Below are 15,794 nucleotides of genomic sequence, written 5' to 3'. Positions count from 1 at the left end.
TGCTTAACCAGTCTGTGGCTGTAATGATGAAATGTTAGCCAAGCAGAGAACTGCTGCCAAGGACAACTAGATAGGTTTTAACCCTTGAAACAAAACATAATACACTGTTGAAATGAGATGGCTGCTGTTGACTTAACAAGAATTAATGTTTGGTTTTGCTATTGCATTCTTCCGGTTTTTACCTTCGAATAGTATGCCTATTGGTCCATTTGAATTTTTAATCAATTATTATACTGTCTTTCCAGTATCCATTTTATAATGAGTCATACCTCTGCCTGTCTGCAGTGTTTTTCCTCTCTGGGTGAAATACCTTGGGTGTATTCATTTAATTCTCCAAAGAGTCGATCATTTTAAATGTAACCTGACTCTCTGTGGTGTTAAGTATCCCAAGCAACTTGAGGTATGTAAGTTTAATGACTATGCTGTCTTGTAAGACCCGCATCCATGAATGAAAATAGTGAGTCAAACATTTGTAATTCAGTTGAAAAACATGTCCACTCTGTGTTTGCCAACCTCTTCTCGATCGCTTCTTAGCTCTCTGACTAGTTGCCTGCGTGTGCATGAGTGTTAAGATTACATCCTTTCCACTCTCAGTTTTGCCAAAGAAAACGTGGAAAGTTTTGCTTTGTACCAGTATTTCCTCAGTTTAGGATGGAATCAAGGTGTCTAAAGACCACAGCAAACTTGTAATTTCCTGGTTTGTAGGCACTTCTGGCCCCATCCAGCACATAAGAGGAATCCGTTGGAGTATCTTAAAAGCTGTTGTCTTCACTACCTGCCATTGCCCTGGTTTCCAGGTCATGGTTGCCACTGACCCATTTGGTGTGTTGTGCAGGTTAGAAAAAGGTGTGCCCCTTCATTCCTCTGAGCGACACAGCACCACACACAGTCACACAGCGTGGTGGGTGACGATGGGGGTGGGATCTCAGCCCCAGTCACCCCATGGCTGGTACTGCCCTGTTTCAGAGGTGTTGTGTGGCTCTGCTCATGTTCCCTGAGAAAACAACGGGTTTCAGTTTGGCCAGTGTTACAGTATCAGTGCCACTGCCTGAAGAGTCCCCCTCTGGAGCTGGACCTTGTTCCTGGTGCTGTTTTAGGCTCAGGTTGTGAGTATTATCTCTAGCTCCAGTTCCTAGAAAATTATCTGATTTCACGTGTTTGTCCCAAAGTAGAATTAGCCAATTCGATTTGGGAACTTCTGTTGCATCTCATTTATTTAACAAATATCTAAAAAATAACCACTGTGGTGTATGCACTGTGAAAGTGGCAGCAAGTGTAGAAAAATTCTTTTAAAAGTCATCTGAAGGAGAGAAAAGGAAGTCATATATAAAGAAAAGCTAGGGTTGAGGAAGCCTCTTTTTTCTTTTAATTATAATCCATTAAGTATTAACATGTTTATATACTGAGGCCCAACCTTAACTTAGAATTCAATGAAACAGGATTAAAAAGGATAATTGATGTGCAGTGTCCTTTTAGGAGGTGAGAGGAAAGAGGATCCAGAGCATAAATAAAGGGGATTATCTTTGGTAGATGAAGGAACTGGTAACGAAAGCTTAGTGTGCAAATAAATCGGTAATACAGGAAACAGGAAATTGAATGATCGTTTTCTTTTCACAGAGGAATAGAAATTTGCTTGCTGAAAATAGGTAGAAGTGGTAGGTAGTTCCATAGCTCCTGGAGAAGGGCAGATCTGCAATAAGTACCTCAGGCCATGTGAGAAGGAGAGACTAGGAGGAGTTCCTGCAATGTTGTAGGAAGTGATGGATCATGGAGTTAGCCTGCGTTGGGAGGAAACAGAGCGGGTCATCCAACTGGAGGTTTTATTGAGGTCAAGAGCAAGGTGACTGGGAGTGGGAGACGTGTAAAAAACAACTGAGGTCGGAGAAAAGGATCACGCTGATCCTGGGGATACGTGAGGTGGAACAGCTTTGAGACAGTGGCGAGGTTCACGTGTGGTCAGGAAGGTGTGGCTGAGGAAGGTGGAAGTGAAGCCAGAAGGCGGTGGGGAGTCCAGGGACGGGGTTGCAAGGATGGGGTGGCAGAGGGGTCAACACGAGGTCTTGGCAACCTAAGTGTCGAGTTAGACAGTATCAGCTCAAAGGAAATGGGGTAAGAGAGACCAGAGTTCAAATGGAAGCTGCAGGACTATGGTGAACTTAATTTATCTAAGCCTCAGCTCACACATCAATCCAGAGAGGATGATACCTACCTCAAAGGTTGTTAGTGAGGATTAAATAAATGCGTAGGTGTTTAGCATAGTGCCTGGCTTGAGAATTTAACCATTTAAGGTGATAGGAATACTAGGTCGTCATAAAAAGCTATAGAAAAAGTTGTTGGGAGAATGAGTGAAAAGCATGTTTGAAATGAAAATGGAGGAAATGGAGAACGGTGTGTTTTGGGAAATTTCTAGATTTTGAAAATGTCTATATTTTGAATGGTATTTTGTTACCTGTGTCTTAAACACTTTCTCTCAGTGGCCTCAGATTTGTCTTGATAGTAGTTTCTTTACTTCCCTCCTCTCCATCACGTCCATGTATATTTATTGTAGCCAAATACGTATCCTTTTTATTGAGTGGGCTTTTTATAAAATTCTTTTAAAGAATGAGGGATGCTCCATTTTTTTCTCATTCTTTCAAATTATTTTTATAGCAGAATTTTAATGAATATTTCAATTTAATCTTTAAAAAACTTTATCTTGAAATAATTTTAGACTTATAGAAAAGTTACAAAAATAGGGTTCCTATATACCCTTCACCCAACTTCCTCTAATGTCAGCATCTTAAAACTTTTGTGCGATGATTAAAACTAAAAAGCTAACATTGGCCAATATTAACTAAACCACAGACGTTATTCAGATATTGCCCAGTTGCCCACCGGCCCTTTTCCTGTCCCAATCCAGGGTCACACCTTGCATTTAGTTGGTTCTGTCTCCTTAGTCTCTTCCAGGCAGTGACAGGATCTTTTAAGACCTTTACACTTTCGAAGAATCCTGCTTAGTTATTTTGTGGAGTGCCCTCAATTTGGGTTTCTTCTTGCAGTATTTCTTCTCTCTATTTCTAAAATCTATCCCTAGACTTGCCCAGTAAAATAGCACAGTGATTCGATTTAGGTATAGTTTTTAATTAGAAAGTAATTAACTAAGGGAAAATTACTTTTTGATGTTGCAACTCCCAATTTCCTCAGGCAAAACTGTGTCGAAACGTCTATGTGAAGGTAGTACTTTAAATGAGTTGATTCACATTGTATGTTGCTCAGGTATTAATAGAAGTGACAACAAAAACAATCACTCTTTAGACAGAGACTAGTTTTGATTTGATAACTACTTGAATATTTTTGAATGAGATAATATTAGCTAAACAGCCAACTGATAAGATTTTTCCATTTAAAGAATAGATATTTATTTTCATATCTACTGAACTATTAGCCTCATTCAAATTACTCATCAGGGTCTATATGTGTTCTATGCATTTTATGCTCAGTATTTTATTTAGAAGAAATATTAAATGAATTGCATACATATACCAATATATTGATATATCAAGGCAAACTGCCATTTCAGGTCTCTTAAAAGATCTGTAGCTGCAGTATTATGTTATTTGTGTTAGGCGTCCCGATTTATGTGTGAAGGTAAGAATTGGTTAATACACAGTGGTTTATATTGCTTGTTTAGGCCCTATATGTGGTTTTCCATATTATTCAGTTTGACTTAGGAAGCAGCCTTATTATAACATAAAGCAAGTCATTTTCAAATGGTGTTATGGATGCTATTGGTGCCGCTCCAAGATCCATCCCTTCACCTGGTGGTGCCTGCATTCTCAGTGGCATGTGCCTGCATCCTTGGGTGGAGAGTGCCTGCATCCCCAGTGGTGAGTGCCTGCATCCCCAGTGGTGAGTGCCTGCCTCCCCAGTGGTGAGTGCCTGCATCTCCAGTGGTGAGTGCCTGCATCCTTAGTGGTGAGTGCCAGCATCCCCAGGTGGTGAGTGCCTGCATCCCCAGTGGTGAGTGCCTGCATCTCCAGTGGTGAGTGCCAGCATCCCCAGGTGGTGAGTGCCTGCATCCCCAGTGGTGAGTGCCTGCATCTCCAGTGGTGAGTGCCAGCATCCCCAGGTGGTGAGTGCCTGCATCCCTAGGTGGTGAGTGCCTGCATCCAGAGGTTTGGCCTTAGGGAACTGGTGTCCTGCAGCTAAGCATGACTGACTTGCCGGTGTCCTTCCAGGTGGTACTGACTATAGTGCAGTTCAGGCTAAAGCGAATATCCAGCTGAGGCCACATTTCCCAAAGTTTCTTTCTCCTGTCTTACCTTGCTTCCTTTACTTACACCCCTCATCCTGCGAGCATCCCCTCTGTTAATCACCTGTGCCTGAATCGCTGTCTCAGGTCCACCTCTGGGAAACCTGACCCAAGACAGTAAAGATGCCATATGATCACTTTGAGCAGATATAAATTTAAGTAATGTGAAAATTGATGACTTGCTCACCAGCGACCCATCACAATTGCCTGGAAATCGCACTAGGCTGGGCTCCAGTTCTCGAGTTTAACAACCAGTGAGGTCTGAAAAGTCATTTCATTTCTGGGAGCCTGTCTTCTGTTCTGTAATATATATGGAGCTTAGACTGTGATATTCGGGCTCTCACGTTGAAGATTTTCCCCTTAAGGTGGGGGGTTATTAAATGAAGATGTGTAAGCTTAACTCCTTTGGAATTGAAACATAAAACATGGATGCATTTTCTAGGAAAAAACTTCTGTACATTTCCCAAGGACTTTGTGACCTCCCAGAAGTTCAGTGCCAATGACTTAATTGGGTTTTCCGTCTTTTAGCCCTTTATAGAGTTTCAAAATCTATTCTAAGAATACTGCACCCTTTATAGGTACATACGTACATACGTATGTACATGCACACACACACACCTATTTTTTATTTCTATTGTTTCCATATTTCTTTTTCCTTTTGTAAATGTCAGTTACTCTTACACATTCCAGTGCCATTTCCTTCTGGACATGCCGAGAATGACCACGTATTCGATGAGGTTTGTGACAAATTTGTGCTATTACGTAGTTGATTGCAAATTTCTTTGTAGTATTATCTCTTCTTTGTTTCTTCTTTGTTTTTAAATATGGACTATCATCACACCTTTGTCACAAAGGTGCCATATTTAGACAAGAGTGGTCAGGGAAGCCAGAGAAAAGAGGTTGGGGGGACTCTGGGTCTCAAGGTTCCTTAATTCCAAATGTACTACTTTTGAGTATAGGCTCATGGCATCTTGAAGACGCTTTTCCAAAAAGAAAGCAGTAGCCTTTGTGTCTTTCATCTGTCTACCTTGAAATTTTATTTTGACTTCAGCCACCACGAATGGGCTTTCTGTTTTTCAGTATTTTACAGTATTTCTGTATCAAGTATTTTAATTTGTTGGCTAGAGAGGCTGGGTCATGTATGGTCATTAGACAGAAAGAAAATAAAAGTATAATGAATGATTTAAAGCAGGTTCTCAGGGTTCTTAGGTACCGCCACCTTATCTAATAATTATTCCCTAACTTCCCCATTACTTTCTTAGAGTGAGAATCTTTATAGATATTATAAGTTATGTACTCATAATTTAAAGGAGTCAGTATAATGCCTCACTGTACTAAATAATAAAACTATGTATTTTAATATAAACAATTGGCCATGACTAGTCAAGAAGATACAATAAAGTCACATTCTTGAATCTCTGCCTCATGCCATTGTGAGTACAATAGTTACACAGGTGTGCTGTTTTGGTGATTCAAATAACCACAAGCAGTGCATCCTGGGATGCCTAAATTTCAGAAACGGAGCACAACTGTTGGTGAAGCTTAACAAAACCCCCCCAAAACAGTGTGCCTATAATTTACAGAGTAAGTTGTGTATTAATGTGTATTAAAAACCACGCAATAAAAAGTATTTCATATGTGACAATTTACATATGAATTCCATTTATATCTAATAACATTGAATTAGAGTTTAAGCTTAGATACTTAGGATTCGCTCTGTCTTTTTAAGGTATGTGTATCTCTCTTTGGGAGACAGAACAGTTTTTTGTTGTTGTTGTTGTTTTGTTTTTCCCATTGTGTAGGACTAGCCCATGTGTTGCAGAAAAGTCAACCACACTTCCCCCCCGCAAATCCTGGTGGCATCACCTCAGTCACAGTGACAACCAAAGTGCCCTCAGACATTTCCAAAGTGCTTCCTGATGGTGTGAAGGCCCACTGAGAATCACTGGCTTAGAGTACAAAAATGAAACAAAACAAACCGTTAGGCACATAATAGTATATTTGTAAGTAGAACCGCCAAGAGAGACATTGCTAATTACTACCTTTTATTGGAATGTCAAATGGAACATCTTCTAAGATCTCAAATGTCTATATCAAGGTGCGATGAAGGGAATTTTGACTTTTCAGTACTTGAATGGTTGGTAGGCAAAAACTGAGTCAGCTGAAGGCATAAACTAGTGTCTGATGAATTGTAGCACACTTATGCAACCTGGAAGAAATCTAACTTGCTGGGCTCTGTAGGTGATCCAGAGTCCTGATTTTTATGGTCCGATTTTTAAGTGCATATGGAGTTTAGATACACTCGTATCACAAAGAGCCGGAGCTCAGATCAGGAGGAAACCCCCTTGAGCTGCCCTCCTGCTTCGGCCATTTCTGTCTTTCCTTTGCCTCCTTTTCCTTCGCCGGAGCAGCCTCTTACTTAAGCGACTTAATTGAAAGATCCTAGTAGCAATTCCTGTATTTATGTGGATATACTTGAGTTGTATTTTTAGTGAGAATTAGTCCTGTAGCAATACCCGGGTACCTTAAGCCCTCATTTTGAATGCTGCTTGATCAGTATTAGGTTTTCAGGTGGTACCTCTCTTCTTAAGTGTGACTTTTGAATAAGTTAAGCGGTGAATGAAGGTTTTACGTAGGGGTGGAGAATAGACAACTGAAACTATAGGATGCGTCACTTTTTGCTGGGATCAGTGCCAGGTATTTGATACTATGTGCTTGTAGCTGTCAAATCGTTTTGATACACGGAGCACCTCTTTCAAAATGGTACAAGATAGTTTCAGGTGCAGCTATTGTCAAAAAAAAAAAAATACGCACACAGATACACACACACACACACACATACATATTTGGAAATTGTGAGTCCTAATGACTTTATGAAAGGCAGAAATCTTCAACTGTCTAATTATCTATAGTGATGCAAATGTAATTTTACTAGCCTGCTGTGAATTTAAAAGCTGTTTTGGTAAGTGTTTTACCTGTGAAGACGATCTAGAATACTTTCTTCTCTGTGTCTCAGCTCTTTTCTCTCTCCTCCAGGCAGAACTGCACGTAAATCATTCCAAAACAATTAATGCTGCTTTAGTCACAAATTATTGATTTTCTGTTCATAGTGTATGTAGAGTTGCTGCTCTACTTAGATTCTAAAATGAGGCTTTTTAATTGTGTTTTCCAGGAAGATATGAATTTAAATGAAGATAAGAAGGCACCTTTGCGGGAAAAGGACGTCAGTATCAAAAAAGAAATGGTGATGCAGTACATGAACACTGCTTCCAAGACAGTAAGTAAAACTGTCAAGTGGAAAAATACTGCTGAGACGTGCGGTTAGATGAAAAACAGTGCATTTGTCTAACGGCGTACTTAAGGTCGTGGCCAGCTGGAATCAGGGCTGGTGATGTGTACTTAATGTATAATTAAAGGCACAAGTATTATAATAAGTTTGTTTAATTTAAAAGTCTCTCTCACCTTATAACTTTTAAACTGCTTTTGTTTTTCAGCCACCCACATTGCCAAGAAACACTGGTTGGTGGGTTTGCTCATTATTAAGGCAACTTCCCTCGTTAGTCAATTAAGATGGTTATTGATTTCCATGTCTCTTATAAATTGGGATACTATTTGTATTATGGAAAAGTGAGACTGATTTTACTCTAACTACCTGAATCAGAACAGTGGCTTAGAGGCGTATCTTTAATGTGAGTTTTCCTATGGATAAAATTATCTTGTAAAAATTATAAATGTAGACATTGAAAGGAACATTAAGCCTCTATATGGCTGCCAGTTTTTCAGGGAAACATGAAATATGTGGGTGGAAATAATGACTGAATGTCTAAGAAACCATGACTGGCACACAGAATCAATTACATTTATTTCATGGACCAACAAATGAGCTTGACCGGTCAGATAAAATTTTTAAATGAATAGATTGGATGAAAAATATAAAATGGAAGCTAATGAAGAAGCGATTGGTAGAAAAACTGTAGAAAATGATTTTGGCTGAACTGAAGATCGCATTATATTAGAGAAAAATAACATACCATAGTTTTCACTGGTTGCTTTAACCTAAGGTCAGGTTAAAAGAATATAAGTTATTTATACTTTACCTCCATTTATCTTCTAGACCAGTCAGTGACTGAGGTATTTCTTTTGGACAAAGGGCTCAAATGATGATTAGTTTTTTAAACATGTCTCATTTTTGGCAGTCTGATGTTCAGCTGTAGAAATCACTCAGTACTGTGATTTCAGCTCTTCATTTAGATGGGTTCTGTACCTGCTGTTGTGATACGGATTACTTTTGTCGCTTAATGATACTTAGATATCACAAATTAGCATCAGGATTTTGGAGTCAGAGCTCTTGTGTTTTACATCAGTTTATATATCATCTCTTTGATCTTGGGCATCTTATTTACCTCTCCATCCTCAATTTCCTCATTCATCAGGTGGAACTAATGCCCATGTCACAGTCTTGGTGTAGTTAGAGGTAAATTGTTTATTCCATGGTTTGAACATAACAGATTTTATAACTGGTGACTGCCACTGTGGCAGCAGTGGTGGTAGTAGCAATTGTTTGTTTTTTGTTGTGCTCCGCGATTTGTTTATTATTTGTGCTGTTGAAATTATTACACCATTATTAAAAATGTAAGTAAATGTGCATCAGTAAAAATGCAGGTTTGCTATTATTGAGTCGACATCTCTAAGACGTTCATTTGTTCATTCATCACAGTTACTAAGTGTCTATATATCAGGCACTATTTTAGGCTCTGGAGATGAAGCATCAAGATAGTCTATCATTGTGTTCTATGGAGCAACATAGGACAACACATAAAAACATGTAATAGGAGGTGAAAAGGGATGTGGGAAAAGTAGCAGGGGGGATGGAGATGGTATAATTGTTTTACATGGAGTAAGCAGGGAAGAGTACCCTGTTAGGGAATTTTAAATCCAACAAGTATGAATTCACTCAATATAGTTACAAGAGATACTATCCTAGAACTGGTTTAGAAAACTTTGAAGTAAGAATGCATTTTAATTCTTGAATTTCAGTTAATAAACAGACTTCTTAATAGGAGAACAAACCGTTTTGAACTTCATTATAGTGTATCTATTTCAGTTTGCATTCACGATTTTAAACTTTAATCCTCTAATCATTTTGGACTAAGGTTGGAATTTATTTGCCAGAATTAGTTAATTAGATTATCAGGATTGAAATAGATTAGTTATCTAAAGTATGATTAAAGCATTGACTCATTTAATTAGTGTGTGGGGGCTCATGGCTTTTCCTAGGAGGGTTCTGAATAATTTGGCAGATGGTTAACGCTGTAGAAAGTTCAAGCTGATGTCACCTATTTTTACTGTGGAAGTAGAAACACATTTATTAACTCTAGCTTACAGACTTTGTCATGCTAGTATAGTTAGGTCAATGAGTGCTGAAAAAGTTTCTTTGAGGAAAACAATCACAATTTTTCATAGATAGGTTATTTTAGAGAGGCTGTGGTTTATGTCAGATATGAGGTCTGACAATTAAGTTTGCAAACTTATCACCCTGCGCTTACATTGGCTGCACTGTATAAACAGCTTGGGAAGGTTTCATAACCTTCATATATCAGAGTCTCATAGCTGTGTTTGTGTGGATGTGTGGCGCTGTCTTGCTGTGTGGCATTCATTGTTGTTGCATGTTTTTGTGTGCTGTGGTGAAAAGGTCTGAGCTTGAATTAGAGCAATGAACAAACATTCACTTTCTTGTTAAACTTGGCAAGAGTGGAAGTGAAATCAGGGATATGTTAGTCCACGTTTATGGGGATAATGCCATGAAGAAAACAGCAGTGTACAAATAGATTAAACGTTTTCCTGAGGCAAGAGAACACGTCACTGAGGAAGAGAGGTCAGGGCAGGCAGCCAGTAACAAGCAGAAATGATGAAAACATTGCAAAAATTCATCGAATTGTGCATTGGAATCATTGGCTGACTGTGAGAAGCATAGCAGACCAAGTAAACATAGAGAAACAGGAAAATCTTAACTGAAAATCTTGGCATGAGAAAGGTGTGTACAAAAATGGTCCTAAAGGAGCTCACCGATGAACAAAAGCAAGGGACAGTCAGTTTGCCAAGACCCTTTGGAGAGGCACGACGATGTTTTGGGCCATGCTATCACTGGTGATGAAACATGTGTGTACCAATACGACCCTGAAACAAAGTGTCAAAGTGCACAATGGAAGTCAGCCAATTGTCCACAATCAAAAAATTCTGTAAGTCCAAATCAAGAGTCAAAACGATGTTGCTAACCATTTTTGATATCAGATGGATTATTCATTATGAATTTGTACCCACTGGACGAACAGTTAATCAAGTTTACTATTTGGAAGTGCTGAAAAGGCTGCATGAAAAGTTAGATGACCTGAACTTTTCGCCAATAATTCGTGGCTCTTGCCTCACAACAATGCACCAGCTCACAGGGCACTGTCTGTGAGGGAGTTTTTAGTCAGTAAACAAATAACTGTATTGGAATACCCTCCCTACTCACCTGATCTGGCCCCCAATGACTTCTTTCTTTACCCAAAGATAAAGGAAATATTGAAAAGAAGACATTTTGATGACATTCAGGACATCAAGGGTAATACAACCACAGCTCTGATGGCCATTCCAAAAATAGTGTACCAAAATTGCTTTGAAGGGTGGACTAGGCACTGGCATCAGTGCATAGCTTCCCAAGGGGAGTACGTCGAGGGTGACCATAGTGATATTCAGCAATGAGGTAGGTAGCACTTTTTCTAGGATGAGTTCATGAACTTAATTGTCAGACCTCATATATTTTTGTTAGGATTTTACCCTTAGAATTTGCTTTGAGATTCTCTTTTGTGGATATTAATATTATGTTTTTAGAAAACAGTACTGATGCCTGCAGTTCATGATTTGAAGTGTTTTAGAAATGCTAACCCTCACAATAACACTAAAATAGATAAACTTGGTTTTTAGAAGAGGGAAAAAAAAACAATCAAATTAGATTATTTCTAAGACCTTAGTAAGTTTCAGTGTAGGTAGCCAACTAGTAACACTGAATTTCTTCAGTGAAGAACGTTTATTAATACTTTATTAAACAAATGTCATGTGTAGAGGCTGCAAATGCCAGTTTCACATTTTTTCGTCACTTCCCAGCACATGGATATGTGATCCAGGTTTGAGCAGCACAGTCCAATGGCCAGGGCTGCTGGGGACTCTGGGAACATTTTCTCTCCATAAAAAGATCCAGAACAGGAAAGCCACTTTTTTCTGCCATTGGACATGGTTGTGAGAGGGTGTGGGATGCTTGGGATGGGAATCTTGGAGCTGGTGCTCTGGCCTAATGCAGTCAGTCCTGCTTCCAGGCTCTCCCTTGCTGTGAGGCGATGCACGGTCTTACTCAGGCTGCTTTAAGTTGGGTTTCTGCTTGGTTGCTGTAAGCATCCTACTGTACCATCCAGATGTACTTTTGCCTATGCGAGATCTCTCTTTATCTAATTCACTGTGAAAATTTCCTCTTTCCATGCAAAGGAGCACCATAAAAGACCCTGCCTTTGTCCAGTACTCTCCGAGCTTAGATGGGAGAAGTACTGCATGGCCCAGGGACCATTCCCTGGTAAATGCCTTGCCTGAGATGTTTAGCAGCAAGTTTATTGGAGAAAACTTCTTTCAAAACGAGTTGCACAGACTTGACTTCTGTTCGATTACTCGCTGGAGGGTAAGACTATTGTGTAATTAGTGGGAAGGACCTTGAAAGTAGGATGTGACATGATAGTCCAATTGGAAGAGAGTCACAGTTCCCAAACAATGTAAGAAGAAGAAAATTCTGGAACAGAGCAGAGGATCTCTAGAGCCACCGAGGCCTACAAATTTCCCTACTTTGTAAATGGAAAGGAACTAGAATTTAATGTATGCATCTACCATTTACATGTGTCTCATTGTGCTTGACCTAACTGTGAGTGTAGTTCTTATTCTTTATTATGATTTAATTATTTTTATTTTTTTCACCCCTTAAAATTCTTAAAGCCACCCCTGCAGGTATCGTTGATTTTTGTAGTCAGCACTTTTGTGCTTTGAGTAGACAAGACAGGTTTAGGAAACACATCCTAGAGATGCCTTCACCAGCTTTTCCTTTTCTTCTTGGTTTCACTGAATCATACCCTATATCTGCGATCCCAGTGTTTGTGTTGGTGTTTATTTTCTTGTGGGTGCTTGACTTGCGTTTAGGATGAGCTGGCTCTGGGTATCTTATCTCTGGGAGATATGAAAGTCTCCCATGGCAGGGTTAACAGAAAGCCATGCATTAATTTATATATTAATGTGTTAAAAAGGATACCTGTAGGGAGTAGGATTTAGATCAATCCAGTACTCCCCACCTTATCACGAAGGATTAGTAAAAATAAAACATTCACTCTACTTTTCCCATCTGTTGAGAAGAAAGAATCTCCTATGAACTGTTCCACTTTTAGACTTTTTCAGGATAATCTGTGACAATACAAAACTGGAGAAGTCCTGAGAAGCGAAAAGGGTATATCCCACAAAGTGCAAGCAAACCCTGGCAGGAGGACGAGGCTAAGTGTGGTGAGGGGGAGCGGAGACAGTCAGTGGGCCAAGTTTGAGAGACAACAAGAGAACCAGAAGGATGTCTGGTCCTTCCTGGGAAGGTGCAGTTTCAGGGAGAGAGAGAAAGTGACAGAGTGTTTAGGGAAACTTTGTGCTACACAGTGTTCACGCCTTTATTGTGCCTCCAAGATCCCGTCAGTGGAGATAAGCATTTGCTCATCAGTGTTTTTGGGGTCATCTTTTTCTTTTTTTCCAATTAATTTTTACATGCACGTTGATGAGACTATTCATACAGTTCACTTCCATACAGAGTACAACTGGAGTGCTACCCGTGAGCACATAGTTTTTGTTTTGTTTTTTTACCCTTAGAGGCAGATAAAATGCTTTAGACGTTTCTCTTTGAAATTTATACTTCTGGTTCCTTCTGAATGCACTGGCTTGGAAGCAAAAGCTCTTGTAGGTGTCCCTGCTCACTCCCCATCCATATGTCATCGGAGTCTGTTCACAGTGCAACTAACATGTTCATTTGGGGGAGGGGGGGGTCATAGCTAATAAAGAAGGCCTAATTTCATATTTTGCAGCATCTTAATTAGAATGTCCATCCTTTATTTCCTGTTTATGTTTAGTTTTTTTCCTTTTTGATTTATTTTTTCAAGGAAAGGAGCAAAATTTCTCTTTTATAAGTGCTCCTGGAAGTTTGCTAGCTTCCTTTAACTTTGTTTCGATTTTTTTCTTTCCCAGTCAACCTGGACTGCTGTCAGTGGCCGCAAGGGCTCTCTTGAGGCATGTGTTGGAAAAGTTTGGATAGTGTTTCTCTGTACTCCTTGGACACTTACCTGTTTCTGTGGTTCTTCCTGAGACCTGTTTAAGAAGAAATAGTTAAATATCAAGTATTATAGAACATATCTATAGAAGGCATATAAGAAAGATTAACAAGTTTTTAAGCAGTGTGATAAAATGAGTTCTTAAGTGTTGGATCGTAGATACTTGTTTGTGTGCATGTGTCTGTACATAGTGTTTAACAGTGTTTTGAAAGGTGTTGTGGTACCCTGCTCAGTAGGGCATGGTGTTCTCAAGTATGGGGGACCTGGTTTTCTGCAGTATCAGCCTTCTGGGCATATCTTGAACACAATTATGTTTTGAGACCATATTAGTCAAATGTTCAGATCTGTGTATATTTTTTTCTAGGTAGAATATCTAGTGTTCATTTTACCATTGATCTGTTCTGTTAATATCGTAAGATCAGTGAGGGCATGTTTATACCTTTCAGTGTCTGTTTTTCTTACAGTTCAGTTTTATATGCTAATTTTGGAAAGCATTGTCAGATACAGGTAAATCAAGTTGTTTTGTTGTATGTTTCTTTCACTTTTTGTTGTTGTTATTTTTGAAATGGGTTATATTTTAACCATTGGACATGTAGGTGGACCAGACAGCTTTACACATTCTTGCGAATCGAAGTTAACATGGATTATTTTTTGGCTTCCATTTCAGGTTGGGGATTTGATCGGAGCACCCTTGTACCATAAAAGCTGGGTAAAAATTTGTGGCTGGTACTTGGTATGAGACACATGTATCAACAGTGTCCTTGCCTGAGATGCTTCTCCTGTTTGTCTCCAGGTCTTGCTTGCTGACTAGGAGAAAATTTCAGAGCCTCAGGGTAATGAACCAATTTCTGGTTATGGATATTTCCTAATAATCTCTCTGGCACTTTAATTTCCATTTGTGCCTATATAGGACAGGTTTTATTTATGTACAATTAAAATGATCTTTCAGCAGCTCAGATTCATCAGCTTCCTTATGAGTCCTTTCTGGGTAGCTCCAGAGGCATTTAATGTTCTCCGCTATTACTGCAGTGTGTTTCTGTTTAGGCAGGAGATGGTAATGAAGAAAATGGTCCTCTTCTTTTTTTTTTATAGGAAGAAATTACATTAGGCTCAAATTAGTACTGTATATTTTTGGTCTAAAAATGTTACAGCTAGTTAACATAACCTTTTCTTTTATTATAGCACTTTAAAAAAAGACTGGCCAGATATCGAAACATTGTTATTTACTGGTAAAATTTACTAGACTTTTAGAGCCTGACATGGTCAATGATGCTTAAACCCATTGTGGTATGAGAGGTCATCTGAGGTTGTTTTATCTTGGTTATTTTGAGTTGTTTCTTGGTCTGACATATTTTGCTAGGCTCATCCTTACATTTTAGATTTTTATGAATTTAATTAAACTTCTCATGTCTGCTAACTGCAAAAGTATTAAAAGCTTTGAAAGTGCCAGAAATAAGAGGCATGTGATTATGATGGAGGTGACATGAAGAGATGAGAAAATATCTGTATGGAATGAAAGAAGGAACAGTTCTGAAGAAACAAGTGAAAAATGGAGAAAAGTGCTGTGTGTGTACAATTGCATTTCAGTGTACGAAGGGGAAAAGTAATGGATGAAATGAGGGAAAAAAAAGGAACAATGGCCCTCAACCTTGATATCTATTAGAATCATCTGGGGAACTTAAAACAATCTCAGTGTCTGGGCCCTATCATTTAATAACTGAGAATTCCTGCAGAGGCGACCCAGGCTTAGTACGAATGTATGTGTGTACCTATACGAAAGGTTGGACAATTAAGTTCACAAACTTTCCACTATGCACTTACATGGTGGAAAGTTCGCGAACTTAATTGTCCGACCTGGGTGTGTGTGTGTGTGTGTGTGTGTGTGTGTGTGTGTGTGTTTTAAGTACTTGTGTATTGATTTATTGGTGATAGTCGTTCTGATGAAGCTCTCTCGATGACTCCAGGGTACAGAGGAGGGTGAGAACTTCTGGGCTGTACAAGATGCCCCTCATCACTCGATGTCCTTTGTTGTGACAGTTCAGCAAAAGACTAGGAGTTAATAGAACTTAAAGGCTAAGCATGGTGGACATTTACTAGTAAAACTGTTATCCAGGGACATGCGGGTT

The 15,794-nt window shown here is 39.2% G+C and overlaps 1 protein-coding gene across 1 annotated transcript in view; it reads left to right on the top strand.

Moving 5' to 3' along the window:
• The window catches only part of DIAPH3 (diaphanous related formin 3), a 438,451-nt gene that overhangs the window by 49,707 nt on the left and 372,950 nt on the right, over positions 1 to 15,794 (top strand). The window contains exon 4 of the mRNA XM_074329349.1: positions 7,464 to 7,568. Coding sequence (XP_074185450.1) covers positions 7,464 to 7,568 — 105 coding nt within the window. The remainder of the gene's footprint in view (positions 1 to 7,463; positions 7,569 to 15,794) is intronic.

Source organism: Rhinolophus sinicus, linkage group LG04, assembly GCF_036562045.2.
Source record: "Rhinolophus sinicus isolate RSC01 linkage group LG04, ASM3656204v1, whole genome shotgun sequence".
NCBI classification, from domain to species: Eukaryota; Metazoa; Chordata; class Mammalia; order Chiroptera; family Rhinolophidae; genus Rhinolophus; species Rhinolophus sinicus.
This window is presented reverse-complemented; position numbering and strand designations above follow the sequence as displayed.